Source organism: Temnothorax americanus, unplaced genomic scaffold (assembly GCF_048541705.1).
Source record: "Temnothorax americanus isolate GAGA-0224 unplaced genomic scaffold, ASM4854170v1 Scaffold21, whole genome shotgun sequence".
Lineage (NCBI taxonomy): Eukaryota > Metazoa > Arthropoda > Insecta > Hymenoptera > Formicidae > Temnothorax > Temnothorax americanus.
In genome coordinates, this window is record NW_027509349.1 from 3654143 (window position 1) to 3670773 (window position 16631).

The 16631-nt window shown below is 36.8% G+C and overlaps 1 protein-coding gene and 1 long non-coding RNA gene across 4 annotated transcripts in view; one reads left to right on the forward strand and one right to left on the reverse strand.

Annotated features, from left to right (window-relative positions):
• The window catches only part of LOC143897897 (uncharacterized), a 46948-nt gene extending 35440 nt beyond the window's left edge, over positions 1–11508 (forward strand). For both annotated transcript variants that reach the window (XR_013257022.1, XR_013257023.1), the window contains exons 2-4: positions 3496–3625; positions 4088–4174; positions 11378–11508. This is a non-coding gene — a long non-coding RNA (uncharacterized LOC143897897). The remainder of the gene's footprint in view (positions 1–3495; positions 3626–4087; positions 4175–11377) is intronic.
• Positions 5501–16631, reverse strand: part of Sima (HIF-1 transcription factor component sima) — a 73381-nt gene continuing 62250 nt past the window's right edge. For both annotated transcript variants that reach the window (XM_077406824.1, XM_077406823.1), the window contains exons 8-14: positions 13708–14161; positions 12610–12850; positions 11756–12105; positions 11421–11659; positions 11058–11203; positions 10291–10841; positions 5501–7978 (exon numbers count right to left, since the gene is read on the reverse strand). In XM_077406824.1, the coding sequence (XP_077262950.1) occupies positions 7646–7978; positions 10291–10841; positions 11058–11203; positions 11421–11659; positions 11756–12105; positions 12610–12850; positions 13708–14161 (2314 nt within the window). In that variant the 3' untranslated portion in view covers positions 5501–7645. The remainder of the gene's footprint in view (positions 7979–10290; positions 10842–11057; positions 11204–11420; positions 11660–11755; positions 12106–12609; positions 12851–13707; positions 14162–16631) is intronic.

Sequence of the window (16631 nt, forward strand, 5' to 3'; positions counted from 1 at the left end):
GTTGAATTTGATGTATAGGTGTCCCAGGTTGCCGATGACGAGGTCCACATAGTGCGCTTCGTAGTTTTCGGTGTCCAGGTGTAATAATACGTTGAATGCGATGTCTAAGTGTTCCAGGTTGAAGATGACAAAGTCCACATAGTGCGCTTCATAGTTTTCGGTGTCCAGGTGTAAGAATACGTTGAATTCGATGTCTACGTGTCTCAGGTTGCCGATGACGAGGTCCACATAGTGCGCTTCGTAGTTTTCGGTGTCCAGGTGTAATAATACGTTGAATGCGATGTCTAAGTGTTCCAGGTTGCCGATGACAATGTCTAGATAGTGAGCTCCGTAGTTTTCGGTGTCTACGTGTATTAATACCTTGAATTCGATGTTTAGGTGTCCCAGGTTGCTGATGACGAGGTCCAGATAGCGCGCTCGGTAGTTTTTGGTGTCTAGGTGTAATAATACCTCGAATTCGATGTCTACGTGTTCCAGGTTGCCGATGACGAGGTCCACATAATGCGCTTCATAGTTTTTGGTGTCTAGGTGTATTAATAATTTTAAATCTGAATGGGTGCGTTCAGCCGATACTCCGCTAGCCTAGCAATTGTGAGCAGTCGCTCGTTTTCGCTCGTTTCCTCTCCTTTTAATCCATTAGGTCAAAAGAGAGGAAACGAGCGAAAACGAGCGTCTGCTCACGATTGCTAGGCTAGCGGAGTATCGGCTGAACGCACCCAATGTAGGACACGTAGATATCGAATTCGAGGTATTAATACATGTAGACACTGAAAACTACGAAGCGCACTATGTGGACCTCGTCATCGGCAACTTGGAACACGTGGCCATCGAATTCAAGGTATTATAATACACCTGTACACCGAAAACTATAGAGCGCACTATGTGGACCTCGTCATCGGCAACCTGAGACACCTAGACATTGAATTCAAGCTTGATTCATAAGAATCGACTTAAAATTTCCCTAGCGGCAGAATTAGAATTATGTCATGATATAATAAAAATTGCTAAATTAAAATTATGTTTAGACATAATAAAAATTGGACAAAAATTATGTCTAGACATAATAAAAATTGGATGAATTAAAATTATGTCTGACGTAAAAATAATTATCAAAAATATCGATACCTGAAGATATCGGTACATATACAGTTGCGAACAACATTCAGTAAGACACGCAAATAAAAATAAATAAAGAATTTTACAGTTAACGATTTATTAACATTAATCATGCTTTATTGCGATTATGTTTTATGTTGAAATTGAAAAATATATAAGGTGTACAACTAAAAGGGTTACAGATTATTATTTAAAAAAAACTAAGCAAAATATTAAATTGTTGTTTTCTTTAGAAATAATAGTCCGTAACAATTTTAGCTTCATACCTTGTATTATATACTGTTTATAAGATTATAAGATATATTGTTTATAAGATTAAGATGCGTAACACTACAAAAAAGCGTGATATCCGTACAAAATTACCTTTTTAAAAAAAAGGTAAAAAAGAGCGCCAAGTACACGCATAGTAGTGTATATGTATTATGTTGTTACCCCGTTATGTTGTTACCTCGAAAAAAACAAAGTGGTAGTATTATACCTCCAAATAGCTTTATCCTGTACATACTGTTTATAAAATGCGTAATATACTACAAAAAGGCGTGATATCCGCACAAAATTACCTTTTTTAAAAAAAGGTAAAAAAAAGCGCCAAGTACACGTATAGTAGTGTATATGTTGTTACCTAAAAAAAAATGAAAGTGGTAGTATTATACTTCGAAAAAACCTAAGTAACAAGTGGTAGATTTTTATATCTCGAAAAATCTCGAAAAAATCTAAGCAGTAGTATCTTTATTTCCGAAAAATTATAACCCAAGTGATACACGTCACAAAATTATGTTACCTTATCAAAAAGAAGAGTCGCGCTTCAAGTGATCTATTACAATTACAAAAAAGAAATGATATCTCTTTAAATTAGAGCGCCAATTACAGAGAGAACATGTATATTGCCTCAAAAAATAATTGTTGCACTACTTTGAAAAACCTTTACATTGTGTCAATTAGAAAAGAATGTATAATAACAATTTTATAAGATTAAAAAATTTTATTTAAATTTAACAAGGGAATACAAGATATTTAAATACAAAGTTTACATGTGTATTTTTTAATGGTCACAAAGAATTACAGAGGTAACAGTACAAAATACAAATATTTTATTAAAATATTTAATCCAACGAGGAAATACAATTTGTATTTAAATATAAAATTTATATATGTATTTTTTAATAAAATAAAATATTTAATCACAAAGAATTACAAAGGTAACAGTACAAAATAAAAATATTTTATTAAAATACATAAATTTTTCTTGTAAAAAAACTTGGCGCTGTTAGACCTCGAAATTTTAAATAAATAAATAAATTTATTTTATACTTAATTATAAGCCGCATTATCCGCCGTCCGCGTCGTCACGCACACCCATATCATTCACTCCCACATCCACGCTGATAATCATTTAATATTACTCCCATCGCATTTTTCTCTGAATTATTTTTATTTACTGTTGTCCTTATTTATTTAAAATTTCGAGGTCTAACAGCGCCAAGTTTTTTTACAAGAAAAATTTATGTATTTTAATAAAATATTTTTATTTTGTACTGTTACCTTTGTAATTCTTTGTGATTAAATATTTTATTCTATTGAAAAATACATATATAAATTTTATATTTAAATACAAATTGTATTCCCTCGTTGGATTAAATATTTTAATAAAATATTTGTATTTTGTACTGTTACCTCTGTAATTCTTTGTGACCATTAAAAAATACACATGTAAACTTTGTATTTAAATATCTTGTATTCCCTTGTTAAATTTAAATAAAATTTTTTAATCTTATAAAATTGTTATTATACATTCTTTTCTAATTGACACAATGTAAAGGTTTTTCAAAGTAGTGCAACAATTATTTTTTGAGGCAATATACATGTTCTCTCTGTAATTGGCGCTCTAATTTAAAGAGATATCATTTCTTTTTTGTAATTAAATATACCGCAACTTAAAATGAAGTTGTCAACATGTCACAAGACAGAATTCTCCATTGGAAAGAGTGAGAGGAGAGAGTTCTTATTTCTGCCGCGACGGTACGGCGCCACCGTCAACGCAGAGTTCCCGGCTCAGGAGCTTTAACGCGAGTGGCCCTTCCTCGACTCGAGTCGAGGCGCCATCCCTGACCTTCCCGGGCCTTCCCCTCGGCCGAGCTACCGTCTGGGCGGAGGACGCGACAAATGTCACGTCACAAACTTCGCGTATGTTTTTTTTTTTTTATTATTAATTACAGTTTTAGCTAACAATAAATGGGAATGGACTATCAAACGTTAGCACGCGACCACCAAACGAATGCTTACAATTATAACGATATACGCAGTCTAGAAAACCCGAGTTTTACAAGAGAGGAAGCTATTTTTACGCGAATATGTCTTTTTTTGTATTATCGATTACAGTTTTGATTAACAATGAACGGGAATGGACTACCAAACGTCAGCACGCGGCCACCAAACATGCTTACAATTATAACGATATATGCAGTCTGGAAAGCCGAGTTTTACAAGAGAGGGAGCTATTTTGACGCACGTATGTCCTTTTTTTGTATTATCGATTACAGTTTTGATTAACAATCAACGGGAATGGACTACCAAACGTCAGCACGCGACCACCAAACGAATGCTTACAATTATAACGATATACGCAGTCTGGAAAGCCGAGTTTTACAAGAGGGGGGGGGCTAACTTCACGCGCATATTACTACGTTTACGCGAGCGTTACTTCTGTAGTAACTTACGATAATTCACCCGTTTACGCGGAGTAAATTATCGTAAGTTACTATATAAAATCCCGTTTACGCGAAGGAATTATCGTAAGTTACTACAGAAGTAACGCTCGCGTAAACGTAGTATATGTCTTTTTCGCATTAAGTTTTGACTATATACCAATCATCGGGAATGGACTACCAAACACCATGACCAATATTATTGGATTTTAAGTAGTGGGGGGGGGGGCAACTTCACACAGCTCTCATCACCTACTTTTTTTTAGAGGGAGCCAGGCCAGACAGAAGACAGGCTTGCCTATTCTCAAGTTACAAGGAGATGTGGGTCGGACGCCATAGATCCACGTATACAGGTAGAGGGTTAATTCAGATTTTTTTTTTTTTTTTTTTTTAATTAAATAAAGGAAAGACCGTGGGATAACCCCATGTGGCCATAATAGAGAAACCGAAACTATAAGCTGTATCACATCCAAAGTAAGACTATGACTGGATTAAGTGGATTAACATGAACGCCTCAATAAAAGCGTCCCCAAACAGAAGTTAAACTGCGCAGTATAGACTCATTCACTCGTAATTCCTCACACTCCAGACTGTGTACGTGTATGGGTGTATGTATAATTGTTCGTGTATGTCCGCGGTGTTTTGAACTCGGTAATGCCGTGGGTGCGTTAAGCCCAAGGAACTGCGCGGATCACTTCCCCTGCGGCCAGAGGGTTAATTCAGATTTTTTTTCTTTGACATACTGTAATGGCCGAACTATATTAACTTGCCATGCGAACCGACGTCCTCCCCATCCCTGCTGCAGGAAGAGGGACAATACACACACATATCAGCAAATTACTTTTCTTAGTACTGACATAAACTGTTATATTTCTCAGTTATATGTATATTTGATTAACCCTCTATAAGATATGTCCAAGTCAAGGATATTCGTGCTGTGTAAGTTTTTCTAAATAATTACCTTTAAGATTTTAGATTTTGATAAAACTTATATTATTCTCAGAATCACAAGAGAGAAAATCTTAATTTAATAATAAATTAATTCAGCGTATAGAAAATAGATGCAAAGGTATATATGCTTATTAATTCACAAGACAGGTATTTTGTTGTTGTATCAAAATAGATTTTATTAATTTTTTACAAATTACAAAATGTTATACATTATTTATTAATCAGCTTTTCTATAATTATTATTACTCTTCATATATATTCATCCATAACACATTCTCGCTTGCTTGCACTCTTGTCTACTTTTGTTGTTCGCATACCATATACATATATTATAAATTTTAATCGTCGGTATTTATCGACATTACAAACTTAGAAATTTACAATTTTATAAATTTACAATTCTTACAATTTTAATAAAAATACGCGCTAGCTCTTATATAATTGTATTCTCTTCACACACTTTACAAATTCTTAAGTTTAAATTTTTTATTTAAAGACAAAAGTCGATAAATTATCTACTGTCGGTAATTTATCGGCAGAGATTAACTATAATCATCAATGACGATACACATAAGTTTTAAAAATTGGATAATGTATCAAAAAATATTTCATAAAAATGCTATTAAAAGTTCTAAGAGAGTTCCTAGATTTTTAAATCAATTTAACTGCAAACTCGGAACGCATCTTAAAATGGAGTTATAATTGGTGAAAAGTGAAAAAGTATGTAATTCAATTTTAGAAATAGAAATATTATTTATTTCTAAATATTGGTTATCTTTTTTTTAACCATATCGTATCCACATCATACCGTCAACTACCTGTTAATTCAACGTTATTATAGTATCATTAAACCTGTAATAATAATGTATTAAAATAATAAAATTATAATAAAAAATACATGTTTAAATTTATATGACAATAATAACTGCAGTAATAAATTGCAGTCACAAACATAATGCTAAATATAAGATATTAGTTGTATGCAACGAGTAATCATGGTGCAGTAGCAACAAATGAATCTTGGTTAAAGCTTAGTAGAAATTACCGCAATAACAATCAATAAAGACAATATTAGTCAGCAACATGCGACAAGAATGTCAGTATTGCGACTTCCTAATTCGAAAGCGATTTGAATGCAACGCTAAAATCGCAGCAACGCCGCGACTTGTCATGCTTTATCGATTTTAAAAATAAAAATGCGAAATCTGATAACTAATAGTGCTCCATCTTGTATTTCATTCTGCAAATATGCAAAGCGATGTTTAAAGGAATGTTAAAATTAAATTATGTGATGTGTAAAAAAAGATGTCGCAAAAATACTTTTTGTTCACCGCTCTTGACATTGCATTGTTTAAAATGGAACTAATATCGAGAAGTTGTCCACGCTTCTTTTCTTTGTTTTAATTACTTTCTTGAATTTCGAAATGATGGGATAATCACTCATTACTTTCTCAAACCCAACATATCGCTCTCAACTTATTACTTCTTTTTTCTATTTTATTCGTTAAATTCCCTACTTAATTAGTTAATAATATACCTATACGCAAATTTGCACGCCAATGCGTATAAATGCACTCGTTTATATACAACTTTTAGAAAAGACAGGTCGAAGCGCTAAAAGGCTATAACATTTTTCTTTCTGTTAGAAATATTTAAATAATTATTTATTTTATTTTTCTTTCTCAAGATGAGATTGTTTTTCTATGGATGTTTGTAAATTTTTGAACACGTTAAAGTTCGATGATGATTATTATTATTAGATAACATCTTATCTACTATCCCACTTTCCTCGATAATTATGCATACTTTATTAACTTTATTATGCCTACATTCTAAATCCTATCGCATCGAACGTTATTTTGTAAAAGCAAATAAAAGTAATCGAATAGAAATTTGCAACAAAAATTAAAAATTAGTAGTAAGAAATAATTTTCTAGAACGTTAAATCTTAATTACCAGAATTATTCTTTAAACACGTGTTTTTTTTTCCAACAATTTTACCAACGTATTTCGGTACAATCAAAAGAATTATAATACATGTAATGTTTATAAAACACATGATAGAAGAATAACTAAATATGTGCACAAAAATTTTACAAATTTCTTTATCATAAAAACGGTATAACCTTTGATCGACTCGACTGAAAGATATGACTCGCATTTTTACAACAGAGCATCATCCTGCCAAACTTAACTCGCTACGCAGCTCGTCAGAACATACAAATTAATTCCCTCGTCCAAATTTGTGAAAACCCATTGACATACTTGATAAACATTCGCTCGCAAATTTCGGAGAATGTAAAAAAGTATCGATCGTTGAAATAACGCGAATCGATTGCCACTTGAAGAAATCATCGTAAAAAGGTCACTCTAAAAATATTAATTAAATCTGAATCTAAGTTTGTCGAGTTGCGCCACTTTTACATTAATCAAATGTCTTTTTGAACACCTAATATAAACTGCGTTGCGTTTACCGCGTTTCTGGGATCTTCAGCTTAGCAAATTATTAAAGAGCACCGGGAATTAAATGATTTTATTTACACGCAGAAATTAGAAGCAGAATTCTCATGAAATCTCGCGTAACGCACTCTAATTTCTTTCTCCGCTCTCTATTTCTGCATTTAGTATATTGCACAGGCTCTGAAATCGAGTGTGACGTCGACAATAGGAAATTAATCAGCAGTTTACTTATAATTTAATTACAATGAAGAAGTAAAGATATATCGCAGCAACACTTAAATCGTGTCACAAAAAAGGAATGAAAGAAGAACTTCTTACGAAAGACATATAAATATTGAACGAATCCAGCTTCTAATTTCCCTGATCGATCGATCGATCCTCTGCCGTGCCCGTATAAATCACATCGCGATGGATCACACCAGATTTCGATCCCCGAGCAGTAGATTCCCGAGTACATCTGGTCCCACTTCGAGCAGGCCCGCGGATGCGTCGTAGTCGAAGCCATCGAAAGACACCATCGCGGACGTCGTGGGAGAGACTATGGGAGTTGTACTCCCGTCTATGCCGCCGCCGGTGAAGGGCCCGATCAAGTGTTTCCTGGTGTCCGGACTGAGGTGGTCGGGCAAGGATATGACGTCCGCGTTCCCGCAATGCGGTACCATCTGATTGTCCACGTTGACGGACAACGGGGTCGTCAGGTTCCTTGGTAACAAAGTTGGTACGTTGCGGGAATTGATCAGAGGATCCTAAAAAAACGAAATTACTATTATTCAGATTGTTATTTTATCGTAGGATATATTTGAAAAGATGGAAAAGAGGATGAGTCAACAAATTTTGACAATTAAGAATGTATCATAGGTACAGTCTTAGATGTATAGGACATAATTTTCAAAGCGCTACCAAGTGGATAAAAATTTATAAGAATGTTCTTTTAGTCTTCCTGATGTGCTACAAAAAAGTAGAAACGAATCCACTAAGCGGTTGCTGAGATATAACGATTTTTGTAGCACATCAGGAAGACTAAAAGAACATTCTTACAAATTTTTATCCACTTGGTAGCGCTTTGAAAATTATGTCCTATATATCTAAGACTGAACCTATGATACATCCTTAAGTAACAGCTGAAATTTTATCTAATTTAAGATTTAATTATCAAGATTTTTCGTTCTAAATACTTAAGCATTGCGATAATATAATCTCAATTTAAAGGTAAAGAAAAACTCATCAAATTTCTATCTTTGTCTTATTAGTACATAAATATCTACAATTTATATTTCCTAATTCTTCATATTAAGAGCTAAACTACTTGACAAATGAATTTTTGTTGTTGTTAACTTGAAAAAAAATAAAAAAAACTACTGCGTTTCGTGGGAAAAGAAATAGGATAGAGCAGGGAGATCATGCTGATAAGTGACAAATCAAGCGATAAACCTCTTTTTCAACTCCCTTAGGCGCTCTTTCTTGCTGTTCGCATGACTCTAGAGGCGTCTAATAAATGTAAATGAACGATTGCTGAGCAAAGTGACTGTGACTATCGCGTCGCGTGATCTAGATGAAGGTAAGCCACGAGGCTTACGATCGTTACAGATCATGAAAGACGATAGCCACCACGTGATCGTAATCTTTATTTTCAGGTGAATAAAGTATTTGATGATCGATCACGTCCATTAATTAATAACATTGGTACATTTCTTCTAATTATCCGGTAAAAATTATTTTGTGAGTAAGTTTTAAAACTAAGTAATTGATATATGAAAAAGCAGCACAAGTAAAAAAGAATTAATAAAAATCGTTATTCAAAATGATTGAACAGAAGTGAATTTCCAGATGAAGTTGGAAATGTATGAGATAAATATTCTTTTATTCAGAAAAATAAGTTTTTATTCTGAATAATTAGATGTTAATTTATCGTTTTTGTATTTAGCAGCATTTTAATTTTCAGGAAGAGATTTGATTTTTAAACTTTCAGTTGCTAATAATAACTCGATAAAATAAAATCGCGTTTAATTATATTGAACGTTTGTACGGAGATGATGATCCTTGACAATAGATTTGATAGTAAAATTGCGAGTCATAGAACAATGGTGGACGTTGCGAGGACGACGGTGGGAGGAAACGAAACGCAGCTGATCAGGTAATTCGATGTTCCATGTATTTCCATAATATTCAATCAACAATTCCATATACTTTGCAAATTGTGTACATAACGTCGCTCTAAAGTACAGCTCGTTTAATCCTAAAATGCACTCCAAAGCAACGCTGCTTATATAATTATCTAACCACTCATACAACTCTAGAAATTGTTATAGTAAACTTGTTATAGTAAAACTTCTCTCATAAGTTTCTCTTTTCATTTTTTTTCTGATTATATAGTATATTTCCTATTCATTTTCAATATGAATAAAAGCGTTAGTCTCATCTATAAACTATATATGCATATACATACACACATATATACATATGCATATATATATATATATATATATATATATATATATATATATATATTAATATGTATCCTTTTTATCTAACAATAAGATAAACATTGAACGCAGTGCATTTTAGGATTAAACGACTAAGCGAAACTACCTCGCTTGTCTATGATTTCTCTTCGACTGGCAATTCGCAACAAACTCATTTTGCGTCTCTTTCTTTCAAAGGGTGCAACTTTATACTTTTTCCTTCTTTATTTCGAAACCTCAGACGCGATCTTCGAACTCGCGGACGCAAACTCGAGGAACAAGCGGACGTATAAAAAGTAAGAAGAATTTTTATTGGCTCAAGATCGCGATCGGATACCACAGAAACTAGTATTCGCCGTCTCCTTTGGCCCTTCGTCTCCATCTACAATTTCATTTCTGAAAATCAGCCACGTAGTTGTGCGAATATTTCGAGTCGCATGCAAATTCTCGCTCTGGATGAATCAACAACGACGAGACGGCGGCCAAAAGGAGGCAGCCCTTTAGACGCTCGCTTCCTCCTGAAAACGTCGTCACGCGTTTCCAGTGCCCTTCGCCGTTGGTTTTGGTTTCACCAAGCAAACGTATCCCGCACTCACGTCGCAGCCGGAAACCAGGAGATTCATTAGCACACTGCTGCCACCAGTGCCGCAGGAAGGATTCCTCCTCCGGCTTGTTGTGTCGATCTTGTCTAGGCCATCGCCGATGCTGCTGCGATTTTCGCCTCCGCCTCCTCCTCCGCCGCGATCACCCTCTGTCTCAACGAGGTCGATGAGATCGTCGAGGACGCGAGCGCGCTGCTTCAAAATGTCCCCGCGGCGACGTTCGGCGTCACCGCGAATATCGCCATCAATGTCGGGTAAAGTTGTCGCTTGCGATGCGATGCTCGGTATTTGCGACGAGACGAGGCGACGCAAAAGCTGACTACCACAGGTATTACCGAGACTCGGTAGTGACTTCTTGTGAAGCGTTGTCGACAGCCGCTGTTGCTTCGTTAATAAAGTATCTTCGAGATTTATACGCTCGAAAGACGAGTCGTCGCACTTAAAACGCTTGTACTCGCTTTCGGAGTCCATATTAAATCCGGAGTGAATGCGTTTATTCGGGCGTTCCTGATTAAAGGACCATCGATCGGACTCGAAGATTGTGTCTGCAAGATAAAAACGAAACAAGTGTTAATTATGTTCGAATAATCTATATAACTGTAATATTAAACATAAAATTTATATACTTATATCCAATTGCTGTATAAAGTTAATAATAAACTATCAATATAATTTAATACATCTGCAAATATAAAAAATAAATGTAAAATAGATAAGTACAGTAAACAAAACGACGGACGAGAGAAAAAGTACACGCTTACTTTTTCTGGGTGTTTGCCCCAATAACTGCGTCGGATTTAGCAAACCTCCGCCGTGATCGTTGTATCGCCGCGATACCGCTTGGTCGGTTCGTAGCAATTGTGCCAGACTGGATTCAGAATTACGTTGCTCTCGATCGTCGAGTAGCCTGTCGGAAAAGAAACAGCAAAATGAAAACGGAGCATAAAGAAATAAAAATAAATTATCATATTTTTTATTTTGTTTCTCTTTACGCTTCTATTATATATTAATCTTATATAATTATATAATTATATAATTATCTTGTGGTTATTTACATCATGATTTATAATTACTGTTACAGAGCGAATTTTCATAACATTGATTAGAACCGACGTGGCACTCACCATTTCGAAGATCCTTTATCGGCAGATTGTGACGAGCCCCACATGACCATGTCATCGTTCATGAGCAGCTCTAACGCTTCGTCCTGATCTGACATTGGAATATAGGGGGCTCTGAGTGCCAACTCTTCATCGCCTATGCTGTCGCTGATACCTAACATAAGCATCTCGTCCTCGGAAAGCCCATCGCCGCCACTACCTCCTGTAGGACTACCTAATGAGTCCATGCTGCGCTCAGGACTCTGAAATAATTATTACATGTTAATACGCGCACTAATATTATATTTTGGAGAAGAAATTTCGAATAAATTTTTAGTAAATGATTCTTTGTCAGTCACCTGCCGATACTTCGAGAGGGACGGCAACACGGCGCTCGGGTCGATGCCGCAGGGACTTCCGGGCGAGTCGCCGTACATGAAGGGATCGCTATCGGCCAGACGATCAACCGCGTCCTTGGTCCTGCTAGTAGCGTCCACCAGATCTACGTCCTTAAGGGATCCTGAGAGATCCGCGGAACGCAGCTCCGGTGTCAGAGGGTCGCCCGGACTCAGCAGAGGACAGCTGTAGTGATCGTTACTGAAAATCTCGTCCAGCATATCTGACAGGAAGGGAGTATCTTCCAAGGGTACGCACACGTCGCCAGCCGTGGGTGCGAGATGTGTCAGGTCATCCGGCTCGTCTTTCAACACTGCGAAATGCGAAAAGCGCGATTTAACACGGCGATCTTTTTCTAAATGATTATTTACTTTGGGTAATTAAACGTCAACCAGAGAGGAGGATGAAAACGATCTCATAAATCACGAGAAAAATTGAAGACCTCGAAAAAGAGCAGTTCAAATCAATAAATTCCATTAACAAAACATTCCATTTGATATCTTAACTTTTATTCCGGGAAACTAAATTAAATCTGATATAATTGGATCGAAGATGAAACGAGGTGAAAAAATAGAGAATTGCATGATAATTAATTATCGCGTTGCGTATCTTCTCTTCATAATATATCTTTCTTTAGACATAATTTCTGCGGGTCAGAACTTGTGCTCTGTTAGAGAACGATAAATAAATCTCGACTCATGCGTCATATCTTTCCTTATCTCTTTTCCCTCGAGTCTCCTTTTTTCTCGTGAGAAGTCGACAATACGGATGGAGGGTCTGAGATTCCTTTCTGGCCTTCGCAAAGGGGAATACGCACTGGTGACACCCGGATGATCCTCGCTGAAATACAAGAAGCCCTTGTTCATGTCCTCGGTGCGAGGCGCGAAAATGCTCGCTGTGGCCGTTTGCGGTCGGCAGGATAATTGCGGCTGTTCCTGTTGTTGCTGTTGCTGTTCCTGTTGCTGCACGAGCGGTGCAAACAGATGCCTCGTGACCGACTGCGGACGATCACGGTGTCCAGCACTGTCCGAAGAATCACGCACCACCGTCGGTTTATCCTGAAACAAAGTATAGATCACACGATCGATTGAGAGGGCAAAAGGTCAAAGATGCGTTATTACGGCTCGAGATAAGAGCGAGTCATCCTAGAGCTTGTCACATCATCAGCACTTGCTATAGAAACCAAGTAGTACTTTCAACTGAAACTCGGACTAGAATAAGTAATTGACAGAAAAACTTGGAAATTATAATCTAGATTCTTATATTAAATTATTCGCTTTTGAAGAATTTTGATTACATAATATCTCTCAACAAATGTTTTTTTAATTATTTTCACGCTATTAAAAACTCTTGTACACTCTTTATATAAAATTTATGAAATATCATTAAAATCGTAAAAGTTTGATTCAAGAAATTTAATTTCGATTGCGTCCTTGGAAACTATTAAATTATCTAGGTTTATTTCTGTGAAGAACCATACAAGTACATTTCCATTTATACTGATTGTCTACCCCAAAATATGAGATCTCTTTCTCCGAGAAAGAGAAAAATACTTCTTCTCTTATTCGTTTATTTTATCATCCCAAGATGATAACGAGTATGTATAAGCAACGGGATTACGTGCTGATAAACGATACTGACCCGACAAACATTTTCAATAAACAATAATCACAGATAAGAAAGATTTTGAAAGTTTACCGTATATTACTTTAAGAGTCTTGACAAAAAAGTTGCGGCTATTATATAATAGAATGATAAGAATTAGCAAGCAAGAAGACTAGCAAGCTTAGAAAGAATCAACCGCACTCCTAGCAATTTTTAACTTTTAAGTCCCTTAGAAAAAGTTTTTAAAAATTCCATTCCAAGATCAGGAAATAAAACCTACTCGCTCATATGTCGAGAGCATCGACCGTACCTGGAAGATGAAGGACGTCTTCTTAGTGAGGGACTGTCGGCAGTTCGTCGCTGCTGGCTCGTCGTTCTCCTTGAGCGATTCCTTAATCGACTCCTCCAGGGACTCCTTAAGAGCTTGCACGAACGCCTTCTGTTCCTGGGCGTGTTTCGGCAAGGCGCCGTCCTTTTGCGAAGTGTCTTTGCAGCCGGTTTTTCCGTTGGCCGAGCGAAAGATCGACGCGGTGACGGCGAACGGACGATCGTCGCTCCTGGATTCGTCGTCGACGGCCGATTCCTCCGCGAGAGTCTCCTCCTCGTCGTTCAGCGATACCTGGCTCGAGTCCGTCGTCGACACGGCACCACCACCGGTCGGCACCAAAACCGACAATGGTTTCTCTATCTTCACCAAATCGGCACCGCTGTCATGCACGGCCAGTTGGCGCGCGCTGTACACTTCATCCTCGTGCTCGATCCCACTGTAAGCAAAATCACGAGCCGCCGGCGTGGATAATGTGCCCATGTCCTGTTAACCCGAAACTTGGCTAGGAAGATCGAAAGGGATCAACGGACATCAAGAAGAAATAATCAGACGTCAGCAACTGGCAGAGCTGGTGCGCACTCAGTGCACATTAAAGCTGTTGTACACTAATTTAATCTCTAATATTCAAAGTAAAATGCAAATATTTCGACTGATAAAATACCCAGATATTTTATCAAATAATGCAATAAAGAATATTGAAGATTTCATGATTTAACCTGTTTATACTAAACATACACTTTACGTTGGTTTGTGTACGACGGCTTTAATGTGCACTGAATGCGCACCAGCTCTGCCAGTAAAAAACGCTATTAATTTCAATCCAATTGTTAAATTCCTCGACAATTTACTCATCAACTTTCTTAATAATTATACGATAAATTAGACTCTTTTCATCTTTTTCACGGAAGCTAAGGTGCCCAACGATCGTATATAGCTAATAAATATTTATCTTAATATTACCAATGTTACTGTTCGACGTAATTTATTAGAATTCCCGTTAAAATCGTCCGTTGTAGCTCATTAGAATTCCCTTCAACGACCAACGTGGTTGGTGTTGTTATCAAACGACTGACAGTCGTATGATACGCGTTACGACACACAGCACGCGATACGCCGCGTACTCGGTATTTATCAATCGCGAAATCACGCGTGCACGATTCCAAAGCGGTGTTATATCGATCACGAAATGTTCCGTACGTAAGCACGTGCACATTTCACGAAACCATTCGCTGCCGTCCGAGACAACATCTGGGATATATAGGCAGCTGTCAATTGGAAAAACACGACTCCGGAAGTTTAAAACGGGCGTAGAGTGAAATGTTTTTAAGCCGTTGAAAAATCTCTCGGAGGCGACGAGCAAAAACACTGATTTTTACAACGTTCAAACATTCACTAATCTAATGCGATTATTACTTCTCTAATGATAATATGTAAACAGATAATATGTAGCAGTGAATGATGTGTATTCAATAAATTTTCAATAAAACTTTATTACTTTCCATCAATTTTGTGTAATAATAATAAGTATTAATTAAAAATATTTCCTGCCATATTAAATTGTTGTATTAAATATAAAAATGTCTTTGTCATTTAATAATAAATATAACAATTAGTGATTTTGACGATATTAATTAATCACAAGAAGCTTGAAAGTCGTGTTGGTTGTAATTTAAGATAATGTATAATTTTGATTTCTTTCTTATTCGTCAAGAATTTGTTCACAAATATCTCTTTTTATCAGTAAAAATATACAGCTATATTATTTCGAAAGCTTTGATTGACGTTATCCTAGCTCTTTGTTTCCAAAATTTCTGATTCGCGAAGCACAAATGCATCTACATCCAAGGAAGAAGAAAAAAGGCATCATAAATTAAAAAGCAAGAATTTTACTCGCAATGTCTGAAAAAAATCATATGCTTTTCAAGATAAATTTGAAGTAAGTGCAAATCGCCGTTATGCAAGATTGCAGTAATTGTTTTATCGTAATGTAAACTTACTGCGTTAAATATGGAACTTCGGAGGATACTTGAAGTTTCCTGCTCGATTCATATCACTTTTCTGAGACTCTCTGTCCCGAATCGTAGAAATATATACAATTGTAGTGGAAAGTTGTTTCTATCGTTCCTCGAATAATTTCGTACCCTTTTCTCCTTCCACTTCTCAGTTGCAAATGCACCCGTAAACCGGCCGCGCAACACGCACCACGCGCTGCACGCACATCACTATCTCACTACTCTCGTCGTCTCGGATCATCCAGCATCATCCATTCGGACTTTCGTGTTCTCTCGACGACGGCACGTCGTTGCCCTCTATCTCTCTTTCTCTCTATCTCTTTCTCTCTTTCTATCCATTCCGACTGTCGCGAAGCAATCGCGTCTCTCTTTCTTCTTCGGCTCGAGGCAGAAGGCTCTGTAATCACGAGAACGCGCTTATGTAACCGGCGGCTCGTGACCACCAATCGACGGTCTTTTTCCGCGCGTCGCGCTTCACCGCGACGATTTTCCAACGCTTTTAAAACGATCACGCGTGTTACTTCGCAGCTGCGACGCGACAGCTCCTCCGTAAACATTTCGAGTGAGAAAAAAAAGCGTTACAATCAGCGTCATCCGGAGCGACAGGCTACTCCGAACTTCCGAAGGGCCTATCAAAATTCTGCTTCGGGATTCTCAAGGTTTCGCGAATTTCAAAGGTTTGCCTGTCGACAAGTACTTATATCTCTCTGCTCGATGACTGACAAGACACGTCTCGCGAACTACAGAAACCGCCGCTACTTCTCAAGTCGTAAAGCGATATCGACTACAAGCCACCTCTCTTACGTCACGACAGTGTTACATATGCCATTGCGTATATGTGAACATTGTCGTTCCCGACAAACATCATTGATTCATCAACGTGCACAATCTCTC